This window comes from Dermacentor silvarum, chromosome 6 (genome assembly GCF_013339745.2).
Source record: "Dermacentor silvarum isolate Dsil-2018 chromosome 6, BIME_Dsil_1.4, whole genome shotgun sequence".
Lineage (NCBI taxonomy): Eukaryota > Metazoa > Arthropoda > Arachnida > Ixodida > Ixodidae > Dermacentor > Dermacentor silvarum.
The window spans coordinates 153,334,818-153,353,124 of record NC_051159.1 but is presented as its reverse complement, the minus strand read 5'-3'; the positions used below and the strand labels follow the sequence as shown (position 1 = coordinate 153,353,124).

General features: G+C 50.0%; 1 protein-coding gene across 9 annotated transcripts in view; it reads left to right on the top strand.

Moving 5' to 3' along the window:
- The window catches only part of LOC119456263 (CLIP-associating protein 1), a 215,005-nt gene that overhangs the window by 33,381 nt on the left and 163,317 nt on the right, over positions 1-18,307 (top strand). For 7 of the 9 annotated variants that reach the window (XM_049669642.1, XM_049669643.1, XM_049669641.1 and 4 more), the window contains exon 9: positions 1,677-1,753. In XM_049669642.1, coding sequence (XP_049525599.1) covers positions 1,677-1,753 — 77 coding nt within the window. Of the gene's footprint in view, positions 1-1,676; positions 1,754-14,832; positions 15,651-18,307 lie in introns of those variants that run through there. The other 2 variants (XM_049669645.1, XM_049669644.1) reach the window with 1 other exon arrangement.

Sequence of the window (18,307 nt, the reverse complement as noted above, 5' to 3'; positions counted from 1 at the left end):
TGATTTGTATTCTTTAGTATATGCAGTGCCATTCATAAGTGAAAATACTAAACGCAAATGCACTCAGCCATTTAGCATTGGTTAGCTACACTAATGAAGGATTTAACCCTTTAATATAACTAAACATGAGTTAGTGACATCAAACATCGCGTTAGGGAGGGCCAGCATGGTGAGCTGCATGAAAGGAATAAGAAAAATATTTGCACACATAGGCTACTCCTAGTTGCTTACATTACATTCTGCTGTCATTTGATAATATGCATTGAGGGCACATGGTGGATGCAAGTGGAAGTAGATCCAAGCATCTGTCAACAGAATACATGTTATGAACAGGCAAGACGAGATGCTGCAAGATGAAAAGTGACACAGCGCTGTCCTTCCTCGCAACTCGCACGAGACACCTCAGCAACAAATGCATCCTCTGTGGATGTGGTGAATGCTTGCAGGGGAACATATTATGACACCGTCTCGCAGCTTGTACATGGAATAGTTGCTCTGTCATCATGAGCTTCGGTGCCGGTGGTTACACGTGTGCATGTGCATGATCTGGATTCACTGCGAAGGTAGCATGGTGGCCTGGCTGCGTTACATGTTACACTTGCAGACTCATTTATTAGCTGATTTGGTGCTGCCATTGCAGCAAAAGTTGGCCAGTTGGCTGCCCTACAATGGTAAAAGTTGCAGAGGGAAAAAAAATAGCGGGGAGTGGCAAGAGTGTCAGAATAATGGTCTGCAGAAGGGTACAGGAAAAACGGTTCAGAAATGGTAAGGAAACATTGAAGGGCATTGCTTTTCTCTCTTCTTCACTGTGTCCGTGTTTATTTTTGTGATGTTTATTTGTGATTCACATTAAAACACACACACAGGCGCTGAACTACAACTTGTCATTCTTTGCCTGTGTGTTTTAATGTTCGTCTGCGTCTCATTAAGTGCGCTGCCGTTCAATCAAGAACGTCCAACCAACTCGCTCGCAAATTCTTCCTGAGCAAGTGTATTTGTGATGCTGCGGCTCTACCAGCCCGACCAACTTGCCATATTTATCAGAAGACTGTACGGAGTACTTCTGTCTTTAGGTGGCCATTCAAGTTTGTTGACTTCAGGCTCGCATATCCATCTGTGGCTTGAGGTCTATTTCATGGTGTTGGCGAGAAGATGCCTTAGAAAGTTAAGACTCCCTTGAGGCACCTTCCATGAAGCATGAGCTTGGAAAAGTTAACTTTTGAACTGATGGGATGTGCTGATTGACTTCTGAAATATGCATCTTTTGCTATGATTTTGAGTTAGCTTGTTGGTGCAACCATACCAATGTCATTGGAAAAGAATTTCAGAATATTCACTAGTTCATTAGCATGTCACAACAGTGCCTAGCATGTTGTTTCATTGCTACCATTTTGTCTTAATTACATGGTTATTAGGTGCTAAAAATGACGGCGACAGAAAGGAAGGACACATGCCATCAAGGCTGAAACATGGCCGCTGTCAAGTACTACAATAGTGATTTGTTTCCGTAATGTTCTGTATGCATTCAAAACCTGGTAGCCCATGTAAGCTGCCTAGCCTTTGTTGTTTGCTGCTTGCACTGTATCTGCATGCCTTAGCAGAGTAACTTTGTGCATGGTGGCCATCATCATGAACTGGTGCCTCTTCCCTTTTTCTTTTTTTCCTTATGTATCTAGGTTACAAGCATTGTTCAACAAATTTGATGAACTGAAGAGCTCAGGGCAGCTCTTACCGACGGCAATGCTTGACCTTGGTAAGTGGTGAAAATTCTGACTTTATGGGTATTTTACGTGGAATGTGGACTTCCTTTGAAGTTTAGGCCGCATTTGCCGAAGCCTGCTGATCCTGTGGCGACGACTGACATTAGGCTTGGCTCATCTAGCTCACAGAGCAAGATGGTGACAAATTCCTCACCCTGTTTGACTTTCCCTAGTGGTTGCTGGTTCCTGCCAGCTTCTGTCACGTTGGCATTCCCTGGCTTTCCAATCATCGTGGTCTGCCACAGTTGTTTCGTGATCTACATTTGTTACTCCTCTTGGGAAGGTATATGCTGTGTGTGCAACTGCCATCCCGTGCAGTGGGGGGTGATGGGATGATCTGTCTCTTCTCATCCTTCACAGCAGATACCATGAATGCTGGAAAATGTCAGCTCTACAGCTCCTCAGCAACGTGTTTAAACAAGCACTTGTACCTGTGATGGTCAATTAGCGGTCTCTTTTCTCACATGTGTTTCATATTTTCTCTAGGTTCTTTTTTTACAAATGTAGCGTGCGCTGTAATTATCTAGTAGTGAAAACTACACTAAACCCCGGATAACTCGAAGCTGTAAAAGCCGGAAAAAATTTCGAGATAAGCAGAATTTTGAGATGAGCGTTATCGCGAAAATAGAATCCCACTGGTCGCGCATGGACCGCACGCAATTGCGCGCGAGCGGCGATAGCGAGAGAATGAAACGTCATTAAAAGGAGAAAAAATGTTGCGTCTTCTAGTGTGCTCAGTCCAGTACTCTATTGGCAGAGGCAACCGCGTGGGCTCAGGCGATCAGCCAGCGCTGGTCTTTCAAGGTTGTTGTTATTGTTGATGATTTATCGGACCGAGTCGGATTGGACAATATTTGTTTCGTTACTTGGAATTGTAGAATATTCGCATATGCCTAGCTGGTGCCCATATAGAGGTCATTGTTCTTGTGCCGTGGACAGTGAGTCATCCGGTACGGACAGAAAAAATTAAATAAAAAATTACCGGCCAAGCACTCCGTACAGATGGTTAACCAGCGAAGCTAAAGCGTGCGGCCCCGGTGTTTAGCAGTGGGGTAATCCCGACACTGTATTGAAGCGTTTCTCAATTATTGGTTGCATGTTTGTGTTTCTAGTGGAATGCAAGCGCCAATGGTGGGTGGATGCTGCTAACCAAGACACCGAGCTAACTCGAGATATAGAACGCATGCGACAACGGCGAGCCGAGAAGGCGGCAGCGCGGGCAGAGCAGCGTCAACGTGGAAATGGCGGGAACGTGTTCGCCGGGGCCACGGTGTAAAATATATATATATAAAGAGTATATATCTTACACCGTGGCCGGGGCCAACGCCCGCTTTCTGTGGGAGTTTCTCGAGCGGCACTTTGGCTTCGGCTGCGACGAAACGTCCACGTTGAAATCGCGAAGTGGAACGCAAGCGCCAGTGGCGGGCGGATGCTGCTAACCACGACGCCGAGCTAACTCGTGATATCGAACGCATGCGACAACGGCGAGCCGAGGAGGCGGCGTTGCGGGCAGAACAGGGTCAACGTGGCAATGGCGAGAACGCGTTCGCTAACGACGTCACTAACGGCGCTGCCAATGGCTCGCGCGCTTGGGTGTGACGTAGAGAATGACGTAACTGACGGCGCAGCCAATGGAGACGTTTATCGAAACATGTGGCGAACGGTTTTTCGTTTCGCCTAGCCATATACAGCTTTCGCTGTAAAATACTCTTGATCGTGTGTGCTAGAGGCCCCGTCACCTGAACACGCGCTGAATTAGGCAGTGTGGACAAGTTCAGATCGCTCGCGATTCTGTCCAAGTGACTATTTGCTTCTGAATTCGTTGTAAAAGGAATTTGGTGCGAACGGGCACTGATAATTTTTTTTTCGTCACCGCCCATGCGTGAAACCTGTGGACATCAAAATAGGTCGCTCCAATCTCGTGGCGTGTTCCGCTAGCACCAGTCGAAGCACTGGTGGCTGGCTATATACGAGTACTGCGAAATGCCTCATTCGGAGCACCGCGTTGACACTAGTCGAACACGTTGCATCTTTCCGTCGCTTCCCGCGCGCTCATTATTTCAGACCGTCGCCAGTTGTAGCAGGCCTTGCACATCGTGTACTTATAGTATAGGAACGACCTTTCTGTACGAGAACGCACCGGTGTGCAGCTTACTGGCATCGTTCCCGCTTTTCTTTGCCTTTCTTTTGGTAATGCTTACCTGCGGCGGTGATTCGTGAATGGGCTTCGTCCTTCGCTTTTTTTTTTTTTTTTTTTTTTTGTCGTCCTCTGCCTCTACGTTCCTCTGGAAGTGGTCGCTAGGAGACAAGCTGGCGTGGAAGGCGCACATTACTGAACAGTCGTTTTATGCGCCAGACACGCGCTGGTGACACACTCGCTTGCACGTTGACGTCACCAACACTTCGGGGCGCCCGTCCGTCGGCGGAACCTCTTGCTCAAGGCGCTGCTCCGATTGGCGGGTTCAGCCCGCCGGCGGACTTCTACGGCTACTCACTGAGGAGGAGGAGGTTTGGTCAGCCAGAAATCACGCAAGAACGAAAGACGGGCGTCGATGCCACCTTTGAAGTTCCCGCACCAGCCCGCAGTGACGTCATGGGTATTCCGCTTGAGGTTCGTGCGTCACGTCGGGTGTAGTGATGCACAGTGATTGATAGACGCCCGTGCACTATGGCTGTGCACGCGTGCGCGCCAAACGTGAAATCCTGTACAGGATATAACTCCATAGATGATAGGATGTTGGAGTAAAAATCGACAAAGCGTATATCTGTTAAACGCATTTGCGCGGCCGTTTTTGTGTTTGGGATGGGGAAGGACGGTACACCACATCACGTTGCTACGCCTGTGCCTCTGTCTGCGCACGCTGGCTATCGCGCAACTTGTATACGTGTGCGCAAGAACCTGCGCAAAACGACTTGTGAGCCGATACGGGGCGCGGCAATTAGCTTTCGATTTCGTTGCAGCCCAGCTTCATTAATAGGCCAAGAAACGCGATCATTAGCTGCCGCCTCGCTGAACGCGTACACGTCGCTGTATTCGCCTCGGCTTTCCGATTTGTCATGTATTATCCTCCTCGCACAAAACGGCCCGCGCAGAGCTACGTGTTCGGTGTAACGCAGGCGCGCTGTATGCGTGCGTTGCGTATCTCTGGGTGTGTACACGATAATTAGTGACTACCGGTCGTCGTGGCGGTGGAGGCCCTAATCGCTCGCTTTGCCTCTCGCGATTAATGCCGCCGCCGCCCCTTGCCAAGCTCTGAGGCGTTGCAGGTTTCACTTCCTTGTGCTCGTGCATCGCGTCTAACGGCGCTCGATGCGTGGCTTTCAGCTCCATGTATGCTTGGCCAGCCCCTGTTCGTGAACAGCCCTATCCGTGTTTAGGATTGTCCAGAGTCCCCGTGGCTTTATAGCTGCCGTTATCGGCGGGCCGCGGAGGGAACCAAAGACATGTGCAGGCACTATATAGCGGGATATCCCATTACGACCTCGGCAGCTTGTAGTGCTCTCTCTATAGGTGTCATAAAAGGGCTTCATATAGGTGTCTTGGGCATGTGGGCGAGGATCATAAGTTCACAAAAATATCAAGGGGCTCAGAACGAGAACCGCCTGCTTGTCACAGTGGCTCGCCCATTGTGAGCCACTAGTCCCTCCCTGATCGTTATTTTCAACTGCTGTCGCGCACGAGTGGAAGTGGAAGATCCCTTGTGGTTATCACTCCTAATTGAATGACGTGACTGTTAACTTCCGCCGCACCGCGCACCGAGCTGCATGGTGATATAGGGAAAAACTCAAGTGCGGACTTTTCAAGCTGTTACTCTCTAATGATGGCGCCGTGGCATCGCGTCGAGCATGAAAATCCCGTCTTATTTCATATACGGCGTGGCTAACGGCGGTAGCGTGTCGTGTCAGCGTTTCCATACACGCGTATACTCCAGTCGCTTTCCAGTTGCGTCGCCGAGTCTGCGGCTCGGTCGATGCACGTAGGATGCATATACCGGGGTGTCGTTGGGAAAACCCATTGGGCGCTTTTTTACTCGAGGCACTGCCGAGGGCAAGACATGAATGCGCGTTGTATACGTGCTAATCTTCTGCTACTTACGCTAAACACCTTCTGCTAAGAACTGGTTGCATTTGACTGCTGCGCAAACACATATTTCATATGAGGTTCACCGCGTAAGGCGTGGCAACTGGGTTTGTTTGTGGTAATGTACGTCGGTCTAGCCCTTAAGGGATCTTGTTAACTTGCACAATGTTTCGCAGGCTACAGCAGGCAATGCTGTAGCGGACGAGGATCGTTGTGTATCGCGAAGGTGTTCTTGCGAAGGCGCATGTCAGTGTGCGCCAGCCTGCCGTTGTCGCACTGCAGGAGTACAGTGCTAGAGGAATTACCGTGGAAAGTCGATCTGCGGATTTTTTATTATTATTTTTTTTCTTATCGTGAGTTCTCTGAAGTATCAGGTTGACGTATGTGGATTTCACCCTTGCGAGGCGGGCGTGGTTGCACATGTATTTACATTGGCATCGAGGCCCTGCTTAGTGATATTCTCTTTCTGTACACATGGTTGCAGTTTGAACGTACGAGGTTAGATTTCGTACATCCTACAGCGTAACTATATAATCTGTATATTCGCTCTAGTGTGTAGCATCAACTTTTTTACTGCCCTCTTGTTCGTGCGTCACGAGCGTTCCCGCGTTCTTTCACCGAGTAACAGGAATTAAAAAATTTTTTTTTTCGTTCCCGCTGTGTTTTGTCGTGCTACATTTATACGGAACTCTCTTAAAAACAGCCATACGAGAAAGAAATACACGCATTCCTAAACCCATGACTTAATTACGCAGCCGTTGCTAGATCTTGAGTTTAATTGATGTCACCTTCAGGAGTTACTCAACTGGTACTTCTCCTTCCGGACTGCGTCGGCGCTTCGCGTACGAGACAAGAAAAGGAAATGGGGAAGAAAGAAATAAAAGAGCCCGAGTTTCATTCTTGGAGTGCGTAAGAAAGAAGTGAAGCGGATTCGTGACTTCAGCTGTGGCTTTATTTCTCCGGGAATAGCGCGTTTCCGCAGGAGCTCCCTGGTTGTCGGTGGAAGGGGTGTCTATACAGCGCGGAACGTGCCTTCCAGGTGTTTGTCGAGGCGGCCGGTGCCAAGGTTCGTTTGACGCCAGCGGACGAGGAGGTTGCAGGGGTATGCCGGTGATAGCGCCTTAACGGTCCAGTTTCGCTTGCTCGGCTGGCGTCGCACGCTGCTTGGCTGCGGCTCGGAGCTGACGGCGGCCAATTTCGGAGCGTGGTCAACGGCCGCCGACTTTGCCAAGGTTTCGCATTTCTCGCGCTCAGCTGACCTTGTATAGACCACTCGTGCAGCTTCCTGTATGTACCCGCAAAGGCCCCTTCGGAGTGTGTCCGTCGCAGTAGGGCGTTTCTTGCAGCACTCTCGATGGTTACATGCCATAGCTCGATAACGGATGTTGGCGAAGAGCTAGCAATAGCCAAGCGCTTCACGTCAATCCGATTACGATCCTGCGAGATCGGATGGCGTGCCATCCGATTTCGGAGGCCGTGATCCGATCTTGACGATTTCAGCGTATATATATATCTCCATCAACGCGGCTTAGTTGTGCTTTGTTTGAACTTGTCAGTGCGGCGCGTTCTTGAAGTCACGTGTAGGCTATCTTTAGAGCTTATAAACCACTCCGATTGCCCCTGGCCATAAGTAGCAGAATTCACACCGGACAAGCCCTTGGGCTCATCGGACGTCGAGCCCCTTTGGATCTCTCGTGGTCTTAGTGCGCATTTCCTTTCCCTGCGCCTTCTTCCCGCAGCATGGCGTAAGTCGAAATATCACGGTACAAAATTACGTCAGAAAATATAATGTGAACTAGAACTGGTTCTCGACTTTACGCATTCGTCATTGCTCGTGTGAAGTTTCTGCAATTCAGGCTGGGCCGGGGAGTTCGGCGGCCACAGCGATATCGACCCGCGGCTGTGTAGAGATGCCACGTGCCACGTCCCGCACTGACCAATAATCACCCGTGAGAAGTGCTCTAGTTCTTTTTTTTTTTTTTTTTTCACGTTCGCATTACCGTATTTGCGGCAGGCTGCACCACGTGATGCGTGCTCACTGCGCTTTGGTGGCTCGCGTTTAATAATCGTTATCTCACGCGACTCCGCGATGACACAGCAGTCTGTGAAGAGTTGCGAGGCGCTGTGGGCCGTACTTTCTTTCGAAAACGTCGTTTTATGCATTGAAGCTCAAAAGTAACTGGAACGCCAATGCATTTCTCCGCAAAGTTCGGGAATTAATATCTTGGAACGAATTCGCAGGATGACACCAGTTTCAAGTGGCTCCGCTCCACGGCCAGAATTGCACGGCAGCACGTTCCACGGCATCAGATGAACCAGTACCTTTGTATTCGATCGGTTTGTTTTATGCGGACTTAACGTTACAACCGGGATCTTTGATATGTAGCTTTTATTTAAATTCTCGTGTCCTTCGTATAGGCCACATCAAGTCGACCCACGGATCTTAGTTTAAGCGGCTCCGCGCTCTGTGTATTAAATCTGTTTGGTATATATCGTAGTGCGATGAGACTCACTTTCTCGCCAGGTTCCGCATATGCTGCAGACGGTACGTGACGTCATTCGTTCGTGCGTACGTTTTCTGCCAACGTATGCTCACAAGAAACTGCAGGGTGGTCTTTCGTGCACTGTTTGCAGCCAGATACACATCTTGCGGCCTCGGCGCTTCTCGGAGGAACGAGTTTCTCTTGGCATGGTTATTGACACCGATGTGTGCGCGTGCCCTTGAACGAACTCTTCCCCGTAAGCGTCGAACGGAGCGTCGGCACGCATGCCAGAAACGCGCGAGACTTGATCCCCCGAATGCATTGTCGGTGGTGTACGTTTCGCTCTATGGCGTGGAGGAGATATATAGCGGCGTAATATTCCATAGCGCACCCGCTCCGTGCCGTTGTGTAACAGTGGAAGGAATTTCCTTGTCTGACCAGTGCGGCGTCGATCGGCGCGTTCGGCCACTGGTTTTGCGATTCGCCGCCGACTTTGGCTGCCGAGGCCGCAACAGCAGCAGAATTTCGAATGGAACTCTGTGCTTACTGCATTTCCTTTACAATCACCATATATGTAGAGCAAACGCGCCTTCTTCCGACGCGCGAGAGGCCGTGGGGGAGGGGGAGGGGGAGGGAAGGGAGGTGACGTTTAGCTGCGGCACCAAGTGCCTATTTATATCAGAGGCTCCGGCAACAGTCACCAACGCCGCACGCATTTTGAGCGAACGCGGGCAAAACGCCGACGGCGTCGACAATAGTTCTTCGTGTTGCCGGTGCTGCTGCATGTCCGAGTTTATACAGCTGATAAAGCTACTATCATTACTCCGTATAGCTCTCTACAAATTTGCTATCGCAATTGATGCTTCGCCTTTCAGGTGAAACTGCGACAACTTTTTTTTTTTTTTTTTTTGCAAGTGTGTATGACTGCTTTTTTGCCCTGTTCTGTTGCAAGCAGTCTATACCTTTCTTCGCGGAGTGATGTTTTCGGAAACCTGCTGTGAGCTAGCAGCCATTCGTCGAACTTGGCGTGCCAAGGATCAAGGCGTGTTAATATTTAGGCCATTGTCAACGGTCATTATACCGTTGAGATGCGCCGGCTCCATGTCGGATTTGTCCTATTCATTTCATTTTTCTTTTTTCATCCACACTTCGACGCGCAAGACAAATGAGGGTCATGTTTTAGCGAGTTTTGTTCTGTAGGCAGAACAATATCCCTATTAATAAGTTGAAGCTTATCGCAAATTTAGGTGAGCGCTAGTTTAGTTGTTTCCACATTTCACTTTAAGAAAAACCGCGAACTTTTTCTCTGCTTTCCTTGGCTGAATTGTCGGTTGGCTTCATATGGTTGTTACAAAAAACCGAGCCACTCACTTTGCCTAATCCTTCTCGCTCATGTAGTGCTTATGTTTCACATGCAGCGAGATCGAACAGGAAGCAGGCAGGCAGGCAGGCAGAGACGTTTACAATGGTATCCGGTTCGCTATAGTAGGTTGGGGAGCGGGAAATACTAGCTGCGAATGTGCGATTTCCGCAGTACCAGACAAGATAACGATGCTGTTTTGTTATCGCCTTTAGCAACATAACGATATCGTCGTTGTTTTTTTTTTCACTGTCGAATTTAATTTGTTTGCCCTGTCTTTCCTATCATAAAGCCGGGCTATTGAGGTACGCTCTCGCAGGGTGAAGTGGTCTTATGCAACCGTAATCTTTACCGGGAAACGGTTCCGGCGAACGCTATGCGTGAAGGCGAGCTTTCTAGATTTTTTTCCCTGCACGGCCGGCGGCGCCGCTGCCTCGGTGATGATGATGATGATGATGATTTATTGGCATCCCCTTTGAAACGGGGCGGCGACAAATAGTCACCTAGCCTGCTTGATTTAATCAGGTATACTATACATGTTCTTTATCTTGCATTTTTGTATACCTATCATTATTTTTCTTTTTCAAAAATTTACCTTGTACCGCTGCCTATGATTTTAAGAGATCAGGTCGCATCCATCTTTTCCCTACTTTTTTTCCACCAGTACTCTAATCGTCTCTTGCTGATCTCTACGGCTGATCTGTTTATGTTTCCTTCCACTTTAAACCCAAGCGCTTCTGGGAGTTGCCCGTTACCTACGGTTCTCGCTGGGTGGATCCCGTCGCATTCCATTAGGATGTGCTGAGTGGTCTCTGGATCTTTACTGCAGCATACACATGTCTCATCTAATTCCGAATATTTGTTCCGATATGTTTTCGTCCTTAGGCAACCGGCTCGAGCCTCAAATAGCAAGGCACTGCCCTTTGTGTTATCGTACAGATTTTCCCTTCTAATTTCTTTCTTCTCATTCTTGTAAATCTCCATTGTCCTTTTCGTTTCCATTCTTTGCATCCAATTCACGGTCTCTATTTCTCTCACTTTCTTTCTGATGACCCCTGGTTGTCTATTTACAGTTTCGATTATCCTGTACTTGGTTGCCAACTTCCTTGACCTCTTCCTCCATTCTGTGTCCACGCTTTTCATGTAGAGATACTTGTGCACTTTAGCCGCCCATTTATTTTCATCCATGTTCCTGAGCCTTTCTTCAAAACTAATTTTGCTTTGTGCTTCTCTGACTTCAAAAGAGGCCCAACCCATGTCTCCATGCACTGCCTCATTTGTCGTATTACCGTGTGCTCCCAAAGCCAACCGGCCTACTGATCTTTGGTTAACTTCCAAACCCGCCAATATATCCGATTTTAAGCATATAATGGCATTTGCGAATGTTAGCGCTGGCACCATTACTCCTTTCCAGATTCCACGCACCACCTCATATTTATTGTGGCCCCACAGTGCTCTGTGTTTCATTAATGCTGCATTCCGCTTCCCCTTTATTTTCAGATTATCTTGGTGGTTGCTTGAGTAATTCTTTCCTTCGTTTATGTGTACGCCGAGGTACTTATATTGCTTCACTATGGGTATTACTTGCTGTTGAATTGACACCACGAAGTTACTCGTGTGCTCATTAAAGATCATAATCCCTGATTTCTCTGTGCTAAACTTAAGGCCTAGATTTGTCGCTGCGTTCCCACAGATATTCGCAAGTATCTGTAAATCTTTTTTATTGTCCGCTAGTAGCACAATGTCGTCTGCGTACATCAGTCCAGGGATCTTCTGTTGCACCATTTGTCCATTACGCATGTAGGATAAATCAAAACCTAATTCGCTGTTTTCCAGTCGTCTTTCTATGCCCTTGACGTAAAGCGTGAACAACAATGGTGACAGAGGGCATCCTCTGGTGACAATGGTGACAATGGTGACAGAGGGCATTCGGATGCGTGGAGGCGAGCGCCATCTGGCGGGGCTGCAAGGAATCCAGCGCTGTGATTGGTTGAGTTTTCTGTCGACGGAGACGAAGAAATCTTGGGATCCTAGTCATGCATGCAGCTTCGCTGTAAAACGCCAGCATTTACGGACGTGACAGCAATGACGTAGCTTTCGTCGCTCCGGCAGGTTGTTTTGCTGCGGTGTCGGTAACGTTTTTTTTTTTTTTTTCTAGCCTTGCCTTACAAGAAGAGAAACTAGTGATAATGCCATGGACTGCGCTCTTTTGCAATTTTAATGCGAAGCATTCTTTGCCTCATTCCAGACGCTTTGAGGTAGGTAGGTTCCTGTATCGTCTCGCTTCGGGCCTCTTCAATTAAGTGAAATGCGCGGCCGATGTTGTGATCGAATTGTGGTTTCCCTGCATAACAGCTCGATGCTCTATAACGTACCGTTAGGCCACGATCGCACGCATACTTCTCTATTGCCAAAGCCGACTTTCTCTTTCAGACGTCTGGCGCGTGCGTCACGTGCCAGTTTCTCGCGTTCTTCCCACGTGGCAGCTAGTACTTTGAAACGCTGTGCTAGACTTCACCACCTTCGGGATCGGCCCGCATTAGTATCCATTTCCTTGTAGTAGCTAACGCTACGTGGAAACTGTGCGACATTGCGCCGTCTTCATGATCGGCCCAAGTCGAGCAGACTTTTTTTTTTTTTTTTTTGCGTTTCTTCGCCGGGCCTATACACCACATGACACATACGTAGCTACGGACGGCTGTGTAACACTTAATTGCAGGTGACTTCACGACACGTGGTGCTCTTGCTTACGGCCGTCCATATGTCGAACACAACAATCGGCATGTCGAAAACTCCCGTCATGCGCGAATAAACTCGCGTAAACTTTGCGGAACGCCAAACGATGCCTGAATAGCCAACTACCTGAAAAATGCTTCGCATGACATCGATCCCACAGTGCGTGGAATCTGCACATTTCCCCCCCAATCATTATTGTGCTTTCGGCGATCCTGTATTATCGTCTGTGACACATTCGATGTGTTTTTTTCATCACTCGCGTGTGTGTTGTCTGTTCCTCATATCTTTCGAATCCCCCCCCCCCCCCCCCCACACACACACACACACATCGGCAGGCACAGGGTAGCAAACCGGATACGCGCACCGGCTATTTCCCTCATCTCGTTCCGGAATAGTCCACGATTGGAGAAAGCGGCGACGATCACGATTCCATGCGCTCGTGAATTTTGCTCTATGGCGACAATTTACCTCCGCTTGCTGTGTTCTATAACCACCAAAAGCGCGCTCTTTTTCCTTTCCACTTAAAAGGTCCGTCATGCGCATCACTACTACACAATTGTTTCGCACTTGTGAGACAATTGGTGCTCTTGGTCCTTCGCTACTTGTCTGATTGTGCAAAGAGCGACCGCGCTCCGCATGCACAGCGAGGCCGTTCGTCGCTGTTCGATTTGACCGACTGCAAAACGGCCTGCCGTCTGTCGCGCGACAAGGTCGAAAATGGGATCGATTCCTTTGCTCGCGTGCTTCAGTCACCAGGCGACCGCATTTTCCTCTTTTCACTTTATTCTTTTTTTTTTCCTTACGACGCAGCGTGCATAAGTATGAGCGTAAGCGGAGGGCGTTGGCACGGTTCCCTTTGTCCTTGCTCCGCGCACTGGTGTGCGATAGAGCCGGGGGGGGGGGGGGGGGGGGGGGCTACGCGCAACAAAGGGCGTCAGGTTTTGGAGGCAAACCGAATGCCAGAGAGCGGGGCCTTCCCTCTGCGGTTTTGTTTATTTCATTATTTTGGTTGTCGCCGAGTATGCCTCGCATTTGAGTCATCCCCCACCCTTCAGCATAACTCCCCCCCCCCCCCCCCCCCCTTCCATTTGCTTCTTGCAGAGACTCGGTGCCACCTACCCCCGATGTTTCCCGTTGGTAGGATATATCTGTGCTATGTTTTGTGTATTGGTCCTTTATTGGCGGGTAATGCCGTCGCCGAAAGCTGCACCATGTCGCAGCCTTTTGTATCGTTGGCAAACCGCTATTGGTTTGCTTCAAGCGCACGGTGCATTCCATGCATGCGCTTTCGTTCAAGCATTGCTGGTGACAGCAAACTGATAACCGCTTTTTGATGCGAAAGCGTCAAATGGCCCATTGAGCGAAGAAGCCGGCGTCTGTCGTGTGGAGCAGAGAAACGGCACCTAAGTTTCCATGGGCTGCGACGCCACGTCACGAGCGCGCCTCGACGGAGCAGAGCGGTCGAAAGGGACCACCTGTTTCTGCCTTAGTGCGCCAGGTTTTGCCTGAAGTGAGAGGGCATCACTGTGACGCCACGTCACCCTCAATCACGGAAGCCGGCGCGTGGCCCGTATCTCTCACCCCGCTGGGCTTAGCTGCTGCGCACGCATGCGGGCCTTGGTGGCCGCTGCTGCTTTCTCGTTCTCACATCACGCAGGACGTGGGTGGCATGCGGCGTTGGCACTGCTGCTGCTTGCTGGCTCAGGCAGCGCGTACCGCTATATATATTGTAACGTAGATCGAAGACGGAGTCTTGAAAAATAGATGCTTCTCTTTAATGGCGGGCCAGAAGAAGAACGTATACATTATACGTTACTCGCACACACACAATATACATTACTCGCAGCGCAAAACTCGAAGGACCGCTCAGAGGCGATCGATTGGCCATTAATGCTTTCGTATTCACAACTCATAAGTGCTTACGTGTCCTCGGATTTTGTCTTGTCTTGCTTGAGGCCATTTTTTTCAACTGTCAAAAATTGTTGGTCGGACTTTTTAAGGAAGGCACCTATTTGCTTCCTGCTCGTTGGATGACTTGTCCGCGTGAAGTGTACGTCCGCCTATTTTTCTCTATTTTTCCTGATGCAAGCGCTTCAACCTGCTGCAACATACGATACCGCAGATCCTTCCTGTATTCTCCTTTCTTTCAAAGAAAGCGAAAGGTGCCCCCGACGTAGCGTCTTACGCACATTTGCGTGTGCAGCGAGTCGCCTCGTTTGTACTGGTTTAACTCAAAACCGCAACCGACGCGGGGCTCTCTCGTTTTAATTAAACGTTACACGGACGCGTGTTCGCGGCCGGGCCCTCGTGCGGAAGATGCGGTCCCAAGCGGCGCGCAGCATCCATTCACTCTGCTCCGGGTGCTCATTGGCCACCGGCCGCCCTCCCTCCTCTTCCATCGGGGAAGCGTGGCTGGAGGGGGCGCTAGCGCTGCCGCCGGCTCGCGTCGTTTCCTCGACGACGAGCGAGCGAGCGTACTCGTCGGCTACGCGGGCTGTGCGCCGCCGCAGGGAGCTCGCGTGTGTGCGAAGCGAGGAGTGGAACGCACGCGGCCGTGGTCGCAGTGGCCCGCTTTCCTTCCTCTACGTGCCCGCCGAAGCCGGGTCCCGCTGCTATGCGGCAGCGGCGCGGCGTCATTCTGCTGCGCCGGCGGCCTCGGAGGAAGAGACCGTCGTAGCGGCGGCCTGCCGCCACCTGCTCGGCTTCTGTGGGAGTGCTGCGCCGCGTCTCTCGGTCGTCTGCTATAGAGCGGTAGACGAGGGCGTTCTTCTTACGTCGCCGTTCGGCTCCTGCGATCTTCGAGGGTCTCCGCCGGCGTGCATGTGCGCGTGTGGTGTGCATTTCTTGTTGTCGGAGGGCGACGATGCCGTCGACGGTGCCGTGCGACACCGGTGGAGAATTGGACGCCGCGGCGGGTGTGGCATCGAGCCCAACTGGCCATCCGCCGCCGGCTTCGAACGGTCATGCCGCGGACTCGCCTCCTCCGCAGCCTTCTGCGGCGACGCCGAACGGTACTTCGGCCGCTGCGGCCGGCGGTGCGGCGTCCAGCGGTGCCGCGTTTCTGCCGTCGCCCCCTCCTGCTGTGGTCAACGGCACCGCCGGCGTCAACACCGGCGGGAGCGGCAGTGCCGCGCTGTGGGACGCGGATTCAATGTGGATTCTCATGTACGACAACATGCTGCGCGAGGGCACTCGGTCGTCGCCCACCAAGCGCTCGTGTGGATGCAAAGGTAGGCGGGGGGTTGCGCGACCGGCGCACTTGAGCGACCGCTGCTTTTTTCATCCTAAGCGCGCAGTGCAATGCCTGTGTCGGGCGTGACGAACAGGTCTCGCTGTCAAAAGCAGTCATGAGAGAAATCCAGTGCTCGCCGTGTAGCGAGCTGGTTTAGAAAACGAACGTGCCTTGTGTATAGTGACCGCGGTGTCGGAAATTAGTTCAACCGGGGTACTACTATTAAGAAATGTGTTAATGCGTTGACACTAGGAGTGTGTCAATGTATATGAAGTGTGGGAAGCCGGTCACGTATACATAGTGCAACCGATGGTGGTCTGCTCCGGACCACCGTCAGTTGCACTTCGCTCATCGAAGAGGCAGGACGTGTCGAGTGAACTCCTGAACAACTTTGCAATGTGGTGAACGCGGTTTAAACCATGGATACGCGGGACCTCAGAGGTGCTACGTAGCGCTAACGAATTTCTCTGGCACTTACCGCTAAATCGCCACTGAATGTTTTTGGTTTATTTTTATCTGGCGGTAAATGTCATGATGTGAAGCGTAAAAAAAAAAAAATAACGGCGGAGGGGGAGGATCTAACTAGACTGCCGCAATCGGGTGCTCGCGTCGGAACGGGCTTTCTTCATCGCCGTGCGCCGGGTGTAATTCAGAGCTGCGATCCAGTAGCTCGATAGGACTTCGTAGCTGCGTGCAGTAGTAGTGCCACTTTTTCCTTTTTTTTTTTTTTTTTTGTTTGACGGAGCCACGGCCTGCGTGTGAGAAGCCGGTCGGACGCGCCGCCGTTCCGCGCGTTGCCTGAATCGGTGATGCGATCACCCCCTCCCCCCCCCCCCCCGCTTCCCCTTCCCCTCTGTACACTGCTTCCTCTGCCTGCTGCCCTACTCGCCCACACCCTCTTCCACCCTTTCTCTTCCCCCGGACAAGCGTGCTTCCATTATTCATCAAATGATGGACACTTCGCTGCTCGTCTGTGTGATGGGCTTCGGCAACGTATATGTCATGGCCCCTTCGATTGTATTAGCCCCCTCGTCCGGCTTGTTCTTTATTTTTTTATTATCTTCCCTGCAGGCCGGGGTTATCTGATTTCGCCATTCATTAATTGACCTCCTTAAGTTAAAGGCTGGGTGTTTCTATGTGCACTTTCTTACGAGTATAGCGCATTTCTGCCGCTAGTTGACGCTGCTTGTCCATAAGGAAAGTGGTCTAGCCAAGAAAACAAGTGTGCGGTTTTTCCCGGTCGACCGCAGTTAATTGGGCCTATTTGGGCATTATTGCTGGGCATTATTGCGTCCGCGAATTGCTTTAACGATGTTTGATGCTTTCTTAATGAGCTTTTGCTGACGCCAAAGAAGTTGCGTAATTTACGTGAACAATGACCATGACTCTATTAACTCTCGGAGATGAAAAGACCGCACATCGTGTGTCGCTCAATCTATCTATTTCGCATAGACTGCACGCTTTAAATCTTTGTGCATACGCTATACCGCTGCCTTTTTTTTTTTCGGCTACATTTGGCTTCTTTTTTTTATCCCTTTCATTAATGGTGTCTACTAAGTTCACAGGAAAGCAGTCGTCGTCTCCAATTTATCAAGGTACTGTGCGTGTATACGTACTTATACACACGTCGGCACTCCTGCTTCGATCAGATAGCTCTTTGGCAGCGCGCTAATCACGACTGCGTTGCAGATTTGCCTATTTCTCCTTCTATTCGGTACAATTGTAGCCGCTTTTGAGCGCCGGTTCGTAGCCAAGAAATCGTCAGCCAGTTACTATTTTCATATGCTGTGGCTGTAATGGAACCGTGCGATATATCAATACACCTGTGATGTCGTGTTTGATATAAATTGATATCAATTGCTTATGCTGTCATTTTGATCGCCTGCTAATTGTTTTTGACGCCAGCCTGTAGTACCTGGAGTGCTGATTGCCTGTACTACATTAACCAATCACTCTCCCGCCCTTCTCTCTCTATCTGTCCTGCTTTTTCAGTTTTTGTAAACCGTTCAGCGATCTTTACCATTTCCGTCTTTTCACTCATGAATGCAAAATAGCGGAACACTGTATTGCGACGCGAGACGATGCACGCAGAAGCGCAGCGTAAGAACTGCTTAGTTACGACTACGAGAAAGTTACAATCAAAGGACCGACGTTGACGGGCTCGTGCACAGCCCGTAAACGGCTTGCGTAATTTAGGAACCCTTTGAGCGTAAGCCTTACAGCGGGTTTACCATGTATATCTATAGGTTGGCGGTGAGGTCATGTATAGCCTGCTTGCAACAGTCTGAATTTGCACTCGTTAATCGCGTATGCCGTATTTGTTGTACATTCGCTTGGTCATTTACGGCCATCGCGTCTCGAAGCTGTCACGTGAGTCTGTTATCGGCATATACTGTCCTTTTCTTTTTTCTAAGACAAGGAAATCTGCCCGGCCGTGAGATTCCAATAAGCCTATCACCGATAGGCGCATCTGATTTACTGAACTTGCATTACAATACCTTTGCAGGTTGCGTGACACAACCTCGAACAACAAAATCGGGGTTTAACGGCAGTATTATTTATTTAAAAAATAAATGAAAAATCGCGTAGGGCGCTATAAAATGTATGACATACGCAACGGGTGGTATGTGTATATATAGGTGGCAGAGGGTGCCA